Raw genomic sequence first — 19,161 nt, forward strand, 5'->3', positions numbered from 1 at the left:
ACTGTTTTGAATATGATTCTAAATGCTGTAATGCATTCAAGTATACGAAAGATATATTTCTTTTTCATGATAATCCAATGACAGAGTTTCAATGACAGAGTTTCGCTGCTTTTATTCATCTTTTTACGGTCAAGAGATTTTGCAGAACTGGTAGATCATTGCATAATTCGTCATGATTCAGAAGAATTAAAGTTGAAAGTGGCAATGCATAGTCCGTATCTTATACAAAGAACCCCCATAAAAGATGTTTACTTAAATTCGAAATAGACGGTGCACAATACAGTCATTATAATTTATGATAAGGAATCCGGAGAGATTAATTAAGTCATATAAGTGACGGATAAAAAAAGGAGATCCGGCGGATTGAAACCCTTTTTAACTATCAATGCATTTGTATGGGAACATATATTTGGAATCCCCTTTTCTCCTGGATTGGACCCTCTCTCCATTTAAAAATGGCTGGAAACCCCATTGTATATTAAGTGGTAAATGAGGAGATGCACTTACAAAACCGGCCAAACATAGTATAACTGTCCAACGAACGAACGGAAAGACGGCCTTCATTATCATTATAAACCCCCGCAAAGTGTTGTACAATTGGGTGTCACAGAAATAGCTCTACTCCCAAAACAAAGTGAAGTAACTGTGATCAATTATAGGCTACAGTGCGGCCTCGAATGTGTGTAAATACATGCATTTTTGTATTACAATTAAATCTGTGCGTTTGTACAATTTAAGTATAACGGAGGACAATTCTGAAACTTATACATACAGCAAACCTTCCTCTTGTTTTAACAACATTTAAACATCCTTATACTGAATGTAGTAAGTCGAGTACACCCTATTAAGCTAAACATGTTTCATATAAGTTTTCAGGATGTTAATTTATTGAAATATATTTGTGTTATTTCGAAAAATGACACCTTCTAAATGTATCGTAAATAACTTTGCAATCACTACTAGAATACAGTGAAATAAAGATTTTAACAACATTTAACATCCTTATACTGAATGTAGTAAGTCGAGTACACCCTATTAAGCTAAACATGTTTCATATAAGTTTTCAGGATGTGAATTTATTGAAATATATTTGTGTTATTTAGAAAAATGACACCTTCTAAATGTATCGTAAATAACTTTGAAATCACTACTAGAATACAGTGAAATAACGACTGATCATACAGTTTCAAAATATACAAGCGAGACTGATCGTACAGTGAGAAATTCAAACAAGTGTTATTTTCTTATTTCTGGCTTCAAAGATCTGGTTGAAACTTTTACCACCACTTGAAATATATTTCATTTAGTTAATTAAGTCTGGTATTTACGTTAATTTGTACACTAAGAGGGTAAAAAGATTGTTTTTAGGTTCACAGACTGATTGTCCTTAGTGATGCACTTGAAAATCTATTGATTAAGACAGAGATACGAATAATGAATGTGCTAAATTTAATTCTAAACCATTTGAGAATATCGATGTCAGCTGAATTAATCATTCAGCAATGTACAGATGATCCACTTACCGTTTAATTCAGTATATCCATCAAATTTCACATGCTATCCAAAAAGTTCTCGCTTCGAAAATCGCGACTTCCGGATAGCGTACAGAATAGTAGCTACACTGTGTATATGGCTGCTCTTCTGAGAGTTTAAACTTAGATTGTGTAGTACCTCTCCCTTTACTTTTGTTTTAATATTTTGGTCAATTTATACTGATGACATTCCCAAGATCTGTCTCTATGACATGAAACTTAAGCATACCTGGGAACCAGTACAAAAATTGAAACAAATATTAATGAATATTAGATATATTCATAAAAGAGGTGTGGTTTGTCAAACAGGTGTATTTACAAAGTGCAACCTAAACGTGTTATGACTTAATATGTTTAACAGAAAACAAATTAGATTAGCTCGATGAAATACAACGCAAAGATTTTATCCTTTCATTATAAAAGTCGAAATTAATTCATAATCAAGTTAGGTGGTATTGTCTATGTGTATAAAATCTACATTAAAACTTTAATTAAACTGTCAATTTGTTCATTGGTTCATTATCGATAAACAAGTTTGGATTTACCTGAAAATGTTAAATTTGTAAGTGTTTAAGTGCCGCCTGAAATAGTTCATATTCGTCGTTTGAGACCTTTAATGAGTAACATTTAAAACTATATATAAATAAAAATACAAATCCGACTTGTTTAGTTGGAGATTTTAATGCCCAAGAAAATTAAGGGATTTTATAGAAAATCATAATACAGAAGATTATTGTGTTAATAATATTGATATTATCACGGAACCAACTGATATTGAAAATTTTAGATGAATTGTATATCCGTAAAAATATAATTAGTTCTAATTTAGGAGTTTAAATCCAGGAGAAAAATATTAATGTTTTAAAATATGTGGAATGATATAATTGGAAATGACAGAGCTAGGAAATCCATTAGAACAAATTGAGTGTAGTATATTGTACTTTCAACACAGATCATCTATTGAAATACTTAAATTCATCTAATTGTACTCAGATAGTCATTCAACAATTTCACTAGTTTCGGAAGTGATTGGGCATGAATGTACAAATCAAATGAATATGATAGAAACATTCAAGTTACAATTAAACCATAAAAATTTGAAAAATGTTAGACTTTAGAAATGATATCAATATATCTAGAGTTCTAGAAGTCCGGTTGTTAACAAAGACATTTTGAATCTAGTTGTTGTACATGCCATTTCTAATACATTCTTTTGTAAGAGTGAATCATTCCTGTCTACAAAAAAGTATCTTGTAGAACAATCAGCTGAAGCTATGTATGGATTATTGAAGAAATGTAGGAGAAATAACTTATATATTGAATGTCAAATTGGTTTGTTTAAAACAAAAAAGTAGAACCAATGAAATAATTTGGATCAGAAATTTTGGAGTTTGAAAATTTAGATGTCCTTGTAAGAATACAGTTGAGATTTTGTAAAATTATATTTCATTTGAAGCAATTAATATGCAACTATATTGTATATACTGTGCGAGGAATATTTCCTATATAACTACAAAAAAATACACATACAAGTACGTATAAAATATTCGGTTTAGACTGTTTAGATGATCGATTCCTCATCATTTATATGAATTGTTAAAATAACATTGAGAATGGAAATGTGTTAACATATAATAATACTAAATTTAAAAAACAATACAGGTTATAGGATACTAATAATAATTCTAAATGCGTCAATATAAGACTCTTTGCAAGAGTTACATAATATACACATGGGAACAAAAATAGCAACATCTTGATTTTTTAAACCTTCAAAAAGCAGCCTCCTTTTTGGATAGAATATGATCAGATATTTGTATAATCTATTGAAACATTGTTAATGATAACATAAGCATTGAAACAAAATGAAGTAATGTTTGTACAAAAATAATGATAACATAAGCATTGAAACAAAATGAAGTAATGTTTGTACAAAAATAATGATAACATAAGCATTGAAACAAAATGAAGTAATGTTTGTACAAAAAAAATGCATTTTACATTTTACTGTAATCGATCTTTACAATGTCAGACATTTTTAAAATAAATCTTAACATGATTCTTCACATCATGGTTGATCGTTGCACACCAAAGAATCAATATTTGGTGCAGCCTCTATTCACACAGTAACTGCATCTTAACGTCATTTTATACCCGCCATCCATCGACGAATTTGTTGATGAAGTAACCGCAACCATTCCTGATAATGAGCATTGTTTTTTTCGCGAAGTATTTGAACTAGGGGTGACCTTTCGCGCATTTAACGCCAATAAAGGTTCCATTTATGCTCGATATGGATCAAATCCGGGCTTCGAATAGGCCAAAAAAGATAAACCGACTTTCATCGGACCAGTTGATCTTCCTTCAAGATGCTAATTTTATGTCTGTTCGTAAGTAAATGTCCTCGAAATGGTCTATTCGTACATGTATGAAACGCAGTAGTGATGAGTCGATTTCGAACAGTTCTTGTTTAAAGTCTCCTGTAAGGCAACCACTAGGTTTGTACTGTTTGCAAAGGGTTTTCTACTAACCAACCTTTCTACGGCTTGGTTTTCCCTTGCTGAAGTTATAGGGGGTCTTCCTGATCTCTGTAGGTCTTTAACATCAATTTTTGCCTGATTTTAATTCATTAAACAACTTATAGTGGAATGGTGATGACCAACAATACGTGTCGCAAAGACATACCTACTTCTCTTATGATGATAATATGCCATATTGCTGCAGTTGATAGTTGTGGTGGACCTAGTACATGGTGGCAATCACATAACTTTACAAACTTAGTTATTTAAAGTGTCGAAAACAATGAGGTTAAAAAACATCTGTTATTGTTTACAGTAAATTCGTGTGCAGATTATAACTTATCGAGTCATCATTTATTGATTTAACTCAGGAGAGATTTGAATAACGTTGAACTAGTTCTATTTCAATAAATTATATCACAACACAATATAGAGTGTGGTTTTTTTTTAATTTGAGTTTCAATTCGTTGTTGCAATACTTTTTTCCATGTGTATATACAAATATCTATGAGTTTATAAAATAAAATATAATACATAATACGAAATACGAGCGGAGAATGATATACCTAAACAAAGTGAGAACAAATATGGTATATAATGCAATTAAATTTTTTCTGCTGATTTAAAAAATATACCTAAGTTATTTGATTCTTTTATATTTCTGACAAATAACGACTGGATAAGTTTGTATGGAAATTGATTTCTCTATTAATATTTTTTTATACTTTTCTCGGATTTGACTATATTTTTGACATGCAAGTATAAAATAATATTCATCTTCAATGTCCTTAATTGTTTCTATGATTAATTTATGAGCTGATTTACTATATTTACAAAGTCGTCAGTTCGGTAAGGGCCACATTTGGCCTCGATTATAAAGTACTATATTACAAGATAACACAAATTTAAATTGACTTAAAGACATGTGTGGAACTCCAAAAGAACTACTTGTGTCAAAGTTTTATTCTAAAGTGTTCATTTTTACATCCCAAATAGGTTTAGATTAGAGATTTTGGCGAAATTTGAAAAATAGGCTGGATTTCAACCATATTTAAGACAAGGAAACAGAGCGCAGAGTGTTTCATATCTAGTCGCTATATTATCTATGATGCATTGTGATATTGGTCAATAAATCCTTATTTGAAATATAAGCTAAATAAGAGGGCAATTTCAGGGCCTTACCGAACCTACTTCTTTATAGCTAAATACAATTGCAATGCGTTTGTACTATTAATATAAATATATATACAAATGGCATTTATTTGAATTCTCAAAAAGACTCGGTTATTTACTAATGAATGCTCCAGTCAATCTTTCTTTTAATTGTGCTAGAAAAAAGTCTTTACAAACTTTGGCTTAACCAAACATAGTTAAATCAATAACTAAACAAAAGACTTCTAATTTTACAACACCTGTTTTGTTTATCATTCTTTTTTAATACAACTTATTTCATACATCTCATCATAGCAATTCACAATAAAACACTCATTTTGACTTCAAGATTACGTTTGGAAAAATACAAATGAACTCTTTCTTTATTTGTAAGTATAACATAATGACAGCAAAATGGCAACAAATTGCATTAGACCAACTGTACATTAAAAGAATTAAGAAAATATTTCTCAAGTTTTCCACATGCTTTTAATTTGCTATAACAGTCTTTTTACCCTGTTCTGATAGTTTCTTTTGGGTATTGCAAACTTAACAGTATAATAAATCAAAATTCCTCAATACACAAACTCATAACATGTATCAATAGCTTTTCAATTTATATACCATAGCTAATCTGGTCTAATTTTACCTCTGTTTCTTAAAACCTACATTTTTGATTTTTGATAAACTTATGTACAAATCATACTTATGTGAATAAACTTTTACAGAGGGTATCACCAGCCCAGTAGCCAGTACTTCGGTACTGGCATGAAAATACGGATTTTTTTGATTTTTTTTTTGTGTTATTAAAATTTGCTGTTACAAAATGATAGAAATTGTTATAAATTAAGGAATGTATCTCCCTCATTCAAAGCTCTGATTCCTTTCACGGATTTGGCTATACTTTTTGGACCTTTTGGATTATAGCTCTTCATCTTTTATATAAGCTTTGGATTTCAAATATTTTGGCCACGAGCATCACTGAAGAGACATGTATTGTCGAAATGCGCATCTGTTGCAGGAAAATTGATACCGTTAATTTTATTACAGTATCGATCATCTTTTGTAGATCAGTTATACTTTCACTAAATAAAACAATATCGTGAGCGTACATAAACAAATACAGATTTAACATTTTAAGTTCACATGATTTATAATTCTGTGTTATAAGTTCTATTTCCATATCATTGGTATATAATAAATACAGCAAGGGGGATACGGATTCCCCTTGCATTAGACCAACTGTACATTAAAAGAATTAAGAAAATATTTCTCAAGTTTTCCACATGCTTTTAATTTGCTATAAATAGATTTAATGACAATTAATATCATACCATTTATTACGCATCTGACAAACTTTTGCCATAATTTGTAATGCATGATACCATCAAAAGCTGTATCTAGTGTCAGCTACAAAGCAAAGTATGAAAATTTACCCTATCTTAAAAAAAAAGTGATAAGAGAAAAAAGAGCAAAGACGGCATCGATTGTTCAAAATTCAAGACGGAAACCATATTGTGCCTCTGACAACACATAATTCTTTTAACTCCATTGTAGCAACCTTGTATTCAGCTACGAGGTGAAGCATTTTTCAACATGAGATACTTAAGAAATTTCACGGTAGTTTTTAGGGTCAGCCACATCTATTTTTTTTTTAAAACAGGTACGATAATAATTTTGACCATTATTTATGGGAAATTTCCAGAATTAAGCAATTAAACAAAATTGGAATCACTACAACTTTTCAACTTATCAAATATTTATTCTTGACTTCAATAGAGACAACGACCCGACCAAAACAGCCGAGGACTACCAGTTGGTTTTCAATGCATCGAGAAAAATCCAGCATCCGGATGTGGTCTTCAGCTTGCCTCTGAAACAAAACGTGTACTAGTTTAAAAAAAATGGACTTCACACCAAACTTCAAAACATAGAAATGAACTAAAATTTAAAACAATAAAAGACTTACAAAGGCCAGAAGCTCCTGACTTGAGAGCTGCGGCGAGGTTAAACCCTCCTCCTATACCTCTAGGAAATGTAGAATATACACACACACATAAGCTACATATATTAACGAGGGATATATATATCAATATGGATTTCATAATAGAAACTTAAGGATAACTTTATTCAATTTTGGTAATCAGGAATATGCAAAAAGAAAAATCACAAAAGTACTGAACACCGAGGAAATTTCAAAACGGAAAGTAATATTAAATGGCAAAAAGCTCAGGCACAGCAAACGCATTGACAGTCATATTCCTGACTTGATACCAGCATTTTTGTATGTAGAACATTGTGAATTTAACCTGGTTTTATAGCTAGCCAAAAGTCTCCCTTGTATGACAGTCGCAAAAAAATCATTTTCAAAATAAACTATAAAAGTAGCATCCTAAACCTGAATGCAAGTTCGTTGTGGTAATTGTAGTTCACCAATTAATTATATATTGGTATTGAAGATTTCACTAAAATAGAAAATAGACCATTAATCTAGTGTGCTTTTTAAACAAATGTACATTTATTTTTGAAAGAATTCATGCAATAACTTTAAAACAAAAAGATAAAGGCATTATATCTTTAATTGTTTGTCCAAGGTTAACATAGCACAGTTATGTTACACAAAATTCTCATAACATCTGTGAAATCACCTATTTAATATATGCATATATAATTGCCTTCATGACAAGTTCAAGTTCTAAAACGAGATTTGCAAGAGTGTAAACTATGAGATTTGAAAGACTATGAGTTTCTCGCTACATTGAAGACCCATTGGTGGCTTTTGTCTGTTGTCTGCTCTATGGTTGGGTTGTTGTCTCTTTGACACATTCCCCATTACCATTCTAAATTTTATGAGGTAAATTTAATTATTTCTCAGGGGTGCAAACCAAATACTCTCCAGCTGAGATCAAATTATGCAGTATCAAATAAAAATGTTTTAGTTTTGAAAGAGATAATAGCACAGGAAAATAATTTCGTATCATAACTTAATTTTTCATCTTTAACATGTACTCAATCGGTTGTATTATTTACAACGAGCAGGTCGAATGCATAAGGTAATGTCTTTTTGTTGTTTTATTGATAATAAAAAGTTGCGAAAACGTTTTAAAAAGTCAAAACACAATATCACAGACCATTAATATAAGATAAGAACACATATTTGGGAAAGATCAAGGGATAAAAATATCATCAGAAAATCGTATTCACGATAAAGTGAATGCTGCTGACCTCTTCATGGAACAGTCACGTCTTAGTGCTTCGGTCTTTTAGTATGTGTCTACGTTAGGCAAATATAACACTTCGCCATAGTTTTAGTTATACATTTTCTCAAAAATGAGCGCGTTGTTTTTTTTTGTTGTTGTACGGAAGGGGATTTCATATGCTATTCATGATTATTAAACAAATACCTAGCAATTATAATATACCAAATCGGGGTTTTTACCGTTTTTAGGGGTTTTGTCTCATTATTCGTTTTTCGTTACAAAGATTTTATTTTGTTTCATTTGTTTATGCACATTAAATGTGAAAAGAGTTATCAATAGATATAGGAAGATGTGGTATGAGTGCCAATGAGACAACTCTTCATCCAAGTAACAATTTATAAAAGTAAACCAAATCTATACCCTACCATCAGGAAAGAGTAAATGTGCTAGGTCATAGATTCTGCTAATATTTTGCATACACATTTGGCATGTTTCAAAACTAAAATATTAACTAAAAGTGAAAAAATAATTCATTAAGTAGATATACGTGCTTAAATTAAATAGTTCAACATTTTTGTAGAATGTACGTAAAATCTACCGAATACTTTGTCAAACTCAATAAGCTTCCCCTTGTGCATAGATTTTTCATTTATATGAAAATGTTGCCTGATTAATTTGTAAATTAATGAATATGTAAAATAATCACAGCCTCACTCTCTTTGTCTTTTATTTTTTTGTGTATGCATATTAAAGTGAAAATTATGTTCTTTGTAACACAAATAGCGTAACATCGTCACGTTGTAAAACCATAAACGCCATTTCAAGATTTTTCACTACCAACATGGTGACAGTTTTATAAAGGCAAAAAAGACGTTAATGGCCCAATAATAAATTTATACTAATCAAAATTAAACAATGTGACAAGAACATATTTTAGAGAGGAAATCTTTATATATTGGTGTTAAAATAAGAGGGACGCAAGATACCAAAGGGACAGTCAAACACATAAATCTAAAACAAACTGACAACGCCATGGCTAAAAATGAAAAAGATAAACAGAAAAACAATAGTACACATGACACAACATAGAAAACTAAAGAATAAACAACACGAACCCCACCAAAAACTAGGGGTGATCTCAGGTGCTCCGGAAGGGTAAGCAGATCCTGCTCTACATGTGGCACCAGTCGTGTTGCTTATGTGATTACAAATCCGGTAAATAGTCTAATTCGGTAGGTCACATTCATGAAAGGGAAGAGGATTGTAGTTACGACGTAAGGAAACGGTTATTCCATAACGGTCAACCAACTCGTGATGGCGTCCGTAAAATTTACGAAGGGATGATTTCAACTTCACCATTTGGAACTCTTGGTTTAATAGCTTCCTTGTGAGCAGTAACCCTCTATCAAGAAAATCATGATAGGAAATACAAGCACGGGAATATCGTATCAATGGGGAGATATATACCCCGTATGCAGGTGCTGCTGGAATGTTGCTACTTGGAAATGGAAAGTTCACAATTGGAAAGCTGAAATCATCTCTTTTGTCGTAAAGTTTTGTTTTCAACCGACCCTCATTGTCAATTTCTAGATGTAAGTCAAGATATGAAGCCGACTTAACTGTATCTGTAGTATCCTTTATCTCCAATTCGATGGGATAGATGCGTTCCACATAGTCACCAAATTTTGAATTGTTTAGTGAAAGAACGTAATCTATATAGCGGAAAGTAGAGTTAAAGGATATTGCTAACATCTTATCTTTCTTCCTAAGAAGTTCCTGCATGAAGTCAGCCTCATAATAATAAATAAACAAGTCGGCAAGTAGAGGGGCACAGTTTATTCCCATTGGGATGCCGACAGTCTGTTGAAAAACACGTCCTCCGAACGTTACAAATATGTTCTTAATCAACATGATCAAGAAATCAAGCATCTTGATAATATCGGTTTCAGAGAATTTTTTGTTTGAATCAGAGTGATTCTTTACAATAAAATTAACGGTACCAATTTTCTTGCACCAGATGCGCATTTCGACAATACATGTCTCTTCAGTGATGCTCGTGGCCAAAATATTTGAAATCCAAAGCTTATATAAAAGATGAAGAGCTATAATCCAAAAGGTCCAAAAAATATAGCCAAATCCGTGAAAGGAATCAGAGCTTTTCATGAGGGAGATACATTCCTTGATTTATAATAATTTCTATAATTTTGTAACAGTAAATTTTAATAACACAAAAAATCCGTATTTTCATGCCAGTACCGAAGTACTGGCTACTGGGGTGGTGATACCCTCGGGGACTAATAGTCCACCAGCAGAGGCATCGACCCAGTGGTAGTAATAGAATTAACGGTACCAATTTTCTTGCACCAGATGCGCATTTCGACAATACATGTCTCTTCAGTGATGCTCGTGGCCAAAATATTTGATATCCAAAGCTTATATAAAAGTATGATTTATCCCTCCCTAAGACAAGATACTTGTATCTACGTTGGCCATTCTTGTTGCAAGATTTGACTTGAATAGAATGTTAAGACTGTCAATTTCATTTATTTCACTAAAATAGAAAATAGACCATAAACCTAATGTGCTTGTACATTGTACAAATGTACATTTATTTTTGAAAGAATTCATGTAATAACATTAAGAAAAGATGTTAAGCATTATATATTCATTGTTCGATTATTCCAATTCAGTGCACACCTTGCGTTTATATATTGCGTATTTCAAAGCTCTTTTACCTGTTTTTTGTTTTAAATTTTTGGCTCATGTAATCAATACCTGAATAAAAGTCTTAGTTGATGAAGACAATTTATAGTTGGCCTTCATCACAAATTCTAAAACGAGATTTGCAAGAAAGACTATGAGGTAAATTTAATTATTTCACAAGGGTGCACACCAAATACTCCTCAGCTTAGATCAGATTGTTCGATAGCAAATAATATTTATCAAATCTATTTAGTTTTGTAAGAGATATACTAGCATAAGGAATTAATTTAGTATCATAAGTAGATTTTGATTCTTTAACATGTACTCGATCGGTTGTATTATTCATAACCGATCAGGTCGAATTCTTGATGTAATGTATTTTAGTTGTTTTTACTGATAATACGAAGTTGGTAGACATTGTTGGAGTCAAAACAAAATAACATAGACCATTAACATCATATAGGAACCCATATTTGAGAAAAATCATGGGATAAATATTTCATCCATAATTACACCTTATGTAAGAATCCGGGGTTTTGATTGGTTAATAGCCAGTGTATTTTTCACCAATTTACTGTTATCAAATGAATATCGTTCATTTTTAACGCCGCCGGGGTATTTGCTAAAAGGATATGCCTTTTTTACCCTCTCTGCCGTGGTATTTGCCAAAAAATACTCTATCCGACTGGACGCTTGTAACGTCACGATCATCAATGCGTTTTAGTACATTAACATTCGGTGTAATTAAACAGATATATCATGTTATTGAGGGGTATTTGCGAAAAATACCAGTCTTGAGAATGAATTTCCTTCGCCTTACGGCTCGTGAAATTTAACATTCTCTCGACTGGTATTTTTCGCTAATACCCCTCCTTAACATGATATATCTGTTCAAAATGTGCACGTTAGTTTGTTATGGAAGAGGATTTTTTAACTATTCGTAAATTACCCAACAATTATAATGTATATCAGTTCGGGCTTGATGACCATTTTTTGTTGTCATATAATTCAAATCTTTAAATCTATTCCATCTATCAGAATATCATCTGTATAAAAATGTCCTATTATTTAAGAAATAGTGTCCTAGAAAATGTCACAGCCTTTATTCCAATAAATAGATAATAGTATAAGAAAATGTGGTATGAATGCCAATGAGACAATTCTATATTTTGCATCTACGACAAGTTTTAAAACGAGATATATATATACAAGAATATTAGGTAATTATATCACAGGGTACCGAACCAAATACTCTCCAGTTAAGATGAAAATAAGGTTGAGGCCTTATGTGCTGACAGGCACGAAGAGGATGAGTGAGTGAGTGTAAGATGAAAATGTGCACGATATGTTCAAAAATATAATAAAAATAATAGGTCACCGAGTATTTTCTGAAGCTGTTTTTTTTACTGTCAAATTACCTCTGTTTTAAAATCAAAAATGTTTATTTGCGCTTTATAATTACTTACTTATTTTGTTTCAGAATAAAATGCCGCTTTCCATTAAGATATGTCATTTGTATATTGTTATTGTGTCTTTTCGTTCTTTTCCTATATAATTCGAAGTTTGGAAACGTTTTTAAAGTCAAAACACAATATAACAGATCATTTACATTTGATAGGAACAGATATTTGGGAAAGATCAAAGGAATACATATTTCACCAGAAAATTATATTTACGATACAATGAATGCTGCAGACGATCTTGAAGGTAACTTCGTTCCAAATACTGTGTACTTTTCATGGTGTAAAAGATACACGATTCCTTTCAATGTTTATCTCAGTATCCTCACGATATGGAGAACATTAAAACCGGACATCATAGTTCTCACGACAATTTATGATAATATTGAATCTGTTATCAATACCGGTGAAAAGGCTGACCCTTCCCTTCGTTGGGAAAAATATAATGATTATAATATGTGGCTTGGACTTCTTAAGAATGCTATACCAGGTTTTTACGTGTTAACCGTAGAAGGAACCCCTGACCGTGATGACGAGTGTACTCTAGGGTACATATTTCAAGAACTTCAAGAAAAAGGGGGTATTTATTTCTCCAATAATGTTTTTCCTACATCTTCACTGAGGTCATTTAGGAAACGACGATTCTCATTGGCATTTGACAAAATGAAGAAACTTAGTTTCATATTTACAGAAAGAAAAAGCGCTACATTCACTAGCTGTATATATAGGTTTAAAACCCGTTATTTGCTAGAACATAGTAATTATTTTTTCAACAATAGCATAAAGTGTGAAAATGTAAACACTTACACTGGTAGAAATTCACAATGTTTAATTGTACCAACGTTAAATCAAGTAGACGTAATAAATTCGATATCGCCATTTGGTCGTTTAGCAAAACAAATATTGTACGAACATTCTGACATTGATACAAAAACTCATTCTGAAAGTGTAATGCCAAAGATTGTCCACATGATATGGTATGGAACAAGTGATCTACCATTTCAAAACTACTTAAGTCTAAGAAGTGTTCTAACCATTCTTAATCCTGAAAAACTATACATACATGGTGATGTCATCCTTACTGGGTATTATATGCAAAATATATCAAAAGATCCACGTGTTATTTTTGTCTACAGACATAAGCCGCAGTATGTTTATGGAAATAAAATTAGATTTTTGGCAGCAGCTAGTGACGTCACAAGATGTGACATATTACTACGGTATGGTGGAATCTACACCGATTGGGATGTTATATGGGTATGGGTGAAGCCTGTTGATGATTTAATTATGAAAGGTTATGCTGCCGTTGTCTCTTTCGATATAATACCTTGGACATACTATCCAGACACAATTCAAGTCGGAGTTATGATGTCAAAACCCAAAAGCGAATTCATTGAACATTGGAAAGAAAATCTAAAATATTTTCAGACTAACAGTTGGTGGTTCAATGCTATATTCTCACCTTATAAAGTATATGAACAATTTCCTGATTCTGTTCATATCGAACCACGGCTACAAGTTGTCTGTCATACACAAAAACGAACCTGTCATCCGTCGTTTAAAGAGAATTTCAAAACCCAAGCAAAGAAATTCAATTGGATTTTAGATGACGTTTACAGTGTACATGTACCTTGGCCTGAACCATTTCCAGGATTGGAGAGTCGTGCGAGTGTTATGCGAGGTAACGATATGTTTGCCGAAATAGGACGTTACATTCTTCACCAAAAGTACAAATATGATCATGAAAGTAACAGTTAAAATAAAACAAAAACGAAACATTGTAAATTCCAGAAAACTGTAACCATGCAAAATTGTCAACTTTACTTGAATCAAACTGAAAAGCTGGATAATTGAAAATAGAAGTTGTTTTCTTATATGATTAAAAGAACAAATATGTTATATATTAATGAAACCACAATTATAAAACAACATAAAAACAAATAAAATATAAAAAGATCATCGTATTTTGCTTATAGATACACAACGCAAAGCTATACACCGTCTGATATAAATAAAACCAAAGAAATGAAAAAAAATCGAGTTAAGGTGGCTCGTGGGTACAAAATTCAGCAAAAAATTAAACCTTTATTTTGTCATTACAAATTTTATTACACTATTAGTTATTACTTTATGATATGGTACAAAAATCAACCACAAAAACGATTCGGTTTGACCCCACAAGACTTTTAAAATGTTTATATCATTAAAAAAGCTCCAAATTATCTTCCTTTGGTGCAAAAATGCCATTTTTAGGCATTCATTTTGAAACATCTTTTTTCACTCATCGGTGACCTATATTTTTTATTATTGTTTTCAAATAAGCTGTACATAAACTAAATACTTGTAAAATTTAAGCGATTTCTGTAATTAGGTTATTTTTTTATTTCGATATTACCTCTATTTCTCCTATTATCTCAACAGAATAAATGGACATTAAAAAAACTGTAATCTTTTTCCAGAGGCAGATTGCGAGCTTAAATGCACGGTGACCCCATTTTTATTATTTCATTTTTCTTTTAAGTATATGATAAAGTTTATTTATAAAAAAAAGTATACATGATATAGGGAAATCCTATATTAGAAAAAAAAAGATTTATACCCAGGAGCCCCTTAAAACTTTAATAGATGTGCAATCAGCATCATGTTTTTCATAGATTTTGTAGACGAAACGCGCATCTGGCGCAACTACAAAATTTCGATCCAGGTATCTATGATGAGTTTATTTACAACCACTGGGTCGAAACCATTACTGCTGGAATTGTATTCCTCCGAGGATATCACTAGCCCAGTAGCCAACACTTTTGTTCTGACATGAATTTTCATTGATATGGTCATAATTATGAGTTAACTTTTTACAAAACTTTACATTTTTGAAATAGTTAAAAGGTTTTTCTGCCTCAGAATAGATTACGTAAGTCGTATATGGCAAAACTTTTAGGATTTTTGGGTCCTCAATGCTTTTCAACTTCGTACTTTATTTGATCTTTTTCTTTTTTTGTAAACAGGCGTCACTAATAAGTCTTTGTACGATGAAACGCACGTTCGACCTAAATACATTTTTTTTAATCCTGGTATCTATGATGATTTATTAATAGGGTATAAGACAACCGCCAATGAGGTTCCTGAGTTAAATAGGCTAATGAATATAGTAGAATTGGACTAGTTTTTTTAGATATTTAAAATTCCTTGTGTGCTTTAAAGCATTTTTAGTTTTTAGTAATGCTGTGCTTGTGCATCACATTTAGTTGTATATCCCTATGTGAATCCTGTGGCACAGTGATTTTTATAATTTATTTTAATATCTTTTTGGGGTTTAAATTTGAACTTATATCAGGCTTTTGGTCTTCTCGGATGAATTAATTCCCGTTTGTAATCCAAGTGCCTTTTACTTCGAACTATATTGTATCGGGTTTTTTTTCTAATTGGTTAAGATCATACCGATGGTGTCTTGCACTTGTTAACATCTTGTCTTCTGGTCTTTTTTAAAAGAACAACAACATTCGGCTTCTTATGGTACAATAAAACTGTGTAGATATATTCTTGTCATGAGACTTTATGTCTCCCAAAGGTTTTTCTTCTACCATTCTTGCTTTTGACAACATGTAATTAAAATACGTTTTCTGCTTTTCTAGCTGCATTGTAACAGGAATAATTCACTAACCATAGCATAGGAGGATATTTTGCCCACCCCCCCCCCCCCTTTTCCCCAGTTAGAAATCGATTAATTGTTGTGTTGTTAAATGTGTTTTCCAGTTCATTTTTGGTCACATTTCCACTCTGAACCTTCCCAGCTAACATTAATATTCCAAAGAATCGACTACTGTTTGTTATGTTATGGAATACTAAATATTGTATATTGTTATAGTCTGTTGGTAGTACTTTCGGAACAATGATTGAAATATTGAAATACTGAAACACTTAAGTTTATATTGAATTGTGTATTATGTTAATCTAATAACGTTTATTAAAAATGTTATATATTCGTAAAGATTGATACTCTAGGAATTATTGTTTAGGTCATAACCGACCAGTTCATATTACAGGGGTTATAAAACTTCAAAAGTCATAAATCGGTTAAAGAAAATAAATTCGGGTTACAAACTAAAAACGAGGAAATTCAACTACAAGAGGAAAAAAAAACAGAACAACGTAAACACTGAACTGAAACAAAATAAAACGTCAACATACATAGAAACAGATTATTTGATAATAACTGTCATATTCCTGAATTTATACATGACATTTTACGAAAAACTGTTGGGTTAAACCTAGAAACAGATTATTTGATAATAACTGTCATATTCCTGAATTTATACATGACATTTTACGAAAAACTGTTGGGTTGAACCTGGTTTTATAACTAGTTAAACCTTCCGCTTAAAAATGTTTTTTCCATGAAACAATTGTCTTGAACTTCTGTTGGGGCTACTTGGCTTGATCCTTTTCTCGGATGTGCAATTGTATAATGTAACTTAAGTTAAGCAAACACGGTTTAATCAATTTATACTTTGCACATTGTTCATTGTCCAAACGGTAATAATATAGTATTTTCTATTCAAAGTGTTAGAGGGCACTGCAGGGTTTTAACTATTCTGCAGAAGGAAATAAAAAGTAAGCATTAACTTGTATTCATTATTGGAAATCAATACTACGTATCGGAAATATAATCCTTTGTCCATCATTGTAGTTAGTAAAAATCATTTATGGGAAGTTCTTTTCTCGAATGAATTGTTTCACGTTTGTCATGTCCGGGTATCTTAAAGCTGCCTATACTAATTGTACATGAGGTAAAGTAGTGATCTGGTCCACTTTGAAAAAGACAAAATTTAGTATGTCTAGATCTGAAAGTGTAAGACTGTATTATTCACCACTCTTATCCATAATTAAAGTGACAGTCTATATACATTTCTATCATTTCGATATAATTTCTCCAAATATTTTTACACTGTAAAATAAAATTTTGGATAGAGCAGGTACGACCTTTTTTAAGGACAAGGTATGATAAGGGCCGTTTTAGCCCCTTCCCAAAAACGTTTATATATAAATCATTGATAAATGTAGCCTTTGTATAGAAACTAGACAAATCAATGATTTTTGTTGTTCCAGTAAAAGGAAGGTTGCCTTGCAAAGGTTTTATTCAATAGCCAAATTATCACTTATGCATTGCTTTCTCATAAGAAATAGCATTACTCAAAATAGAATTGTTTGTTTAACAATAACTTAGATAAGCAACAACCTAGCAACAAAAATGTTGCCTAAGAACGGTTTAGGTTTTGGGTCTAAATACAATATACTTAGACCAAAGAACATCTCTTAAACATCTTCTAGTGATAACGGACAATATAATAAAAGATATCATGCCAAACGTAATTTAATTCATCGATTTGAATATAGGCAACAGATGTATACTGGTCTTCAAAAGTCATAAATCAATTAATTGAAAACAAGTGAAGGCTACAAACCAGGCGTATAAAATACTAGTATGTGTAAACTGGGTAAACCACCTATAAGTAAATCACATGATATTTTCAAGAACTGTGAAACACTCTCATTCTTCAGCCCATTCTAGGAATATTCGAGTACAGTTAAAGATTTCTGTCACCATTGACTGTTCCTACGTATTGATAAACTCGAAGATCATAAAAGGCACTTGTTGAAAGTTAAATGTATTAAAAGATGTATTGCTTTCATCAAATTAGCAAGTATATTAATTGACTCTACCATTTAAATCTTTATACATGCCTATTTTGATAACACAAAACTTTATATGATTTCGTATACATAAAACAGAGTTTATCTGTTTTTTTATATTATACGTCAGAACCATCAGCCGTCAATGTAGAAAAATGATATTTCTCTAACTTGAAAAAGTGAATCGTAGAGTTTTAGATATGGCCCATATGGTCATGTTATTACAGGAGACCTCAATATAGTTCAAGACCGAAAGGTTCAAAATATTTTGCAAAATGGACACAATGTCGTCCTCCATTTAGAATAGATCGGAAATCGTGTCGTTTCGGATTCTATTAAGTGTTCTACAACTAATTTGTATGTGCTTTTAACTAGTTCCCTACATACTATAAAAGAACTTTTATAATAGAAAATGTGAACATAGTTGAACTATTTTTTTGGAGTGTAAAACATTCTTTTGAATGTTTTACAAAAAATCCGTGCTTTTGATGGTCCCTTCCGTTGTCAGTTTTGACTTATCAACTCTTTACACTACACTTCAACACAACATTATCAAACAAATCTTGTCCTATGTAATTAAATGGTTGTTTGGTTAATTTGATTGCAAATATATTTGCTGCAACTCAAAAAAGTCCTCTTATATTTGCTTACTGAAAGTCTGCTGTGATGATTGGAGCTGTTAATGTTCTACTAAATGATATATGTTAATGTTTCGGCAAACTAATTTTATCGACAGTTTGTAGCTTTTCCTATAGACAACAATTATGATCGTTAAATGGCAGACATGTTCCTGGAGCAAACTCAGTAAAAATCCGTCAGAATTGCATTTAAATATTAAATTGCCCTTATCGTGATGATAGATTGTCGATAAATAATCAAGAATTTTCTTTAAATATACCACCGA

At 31.5% G+C, this 19,161-nt stretch overlaps 1 protein-coding gene across 1 annotated transcript; it reads left to right on the forward strand.

The window, feature by feature from the left end:
* Positions 1-12,442: 12,442 nt before the first annotated feature.
* Positions 12,443-14,472, forward strand: LOC143070791 (uncharacterized). The gene has a single exon (XM_076244930.1). The coding sequence runs from the start codon at positions 12,789-12,791 to the stop codon at positions 14,322-14,324; it is 1,536 nt and encodes a 511-aa protein (XP_076101045.1). The 5' UTR covers positions 12,443-12,788; the 3' UTR covers positions 14,325-14,472.
* The last annotated feature ends 4,689 nt before the right edge of the window (positions 14,473-19,161 follow it).

Source organism: Mytilus galloprovincialis, chromosome 4 (assembly GCF_965363235.1).
Source record: "Mytilus galloprovincialis chromosome 4, xbMytGall1.hap1.1, whole genome shotgun sequence".
Classification (NCBI taxonomy): domain Eukaryota; kingdom Metazoa; phylum Mollusca; class Bivalvia; order Mytilida; family Mytilidae; genus Mytilus; species Mytilus galloprovincialis.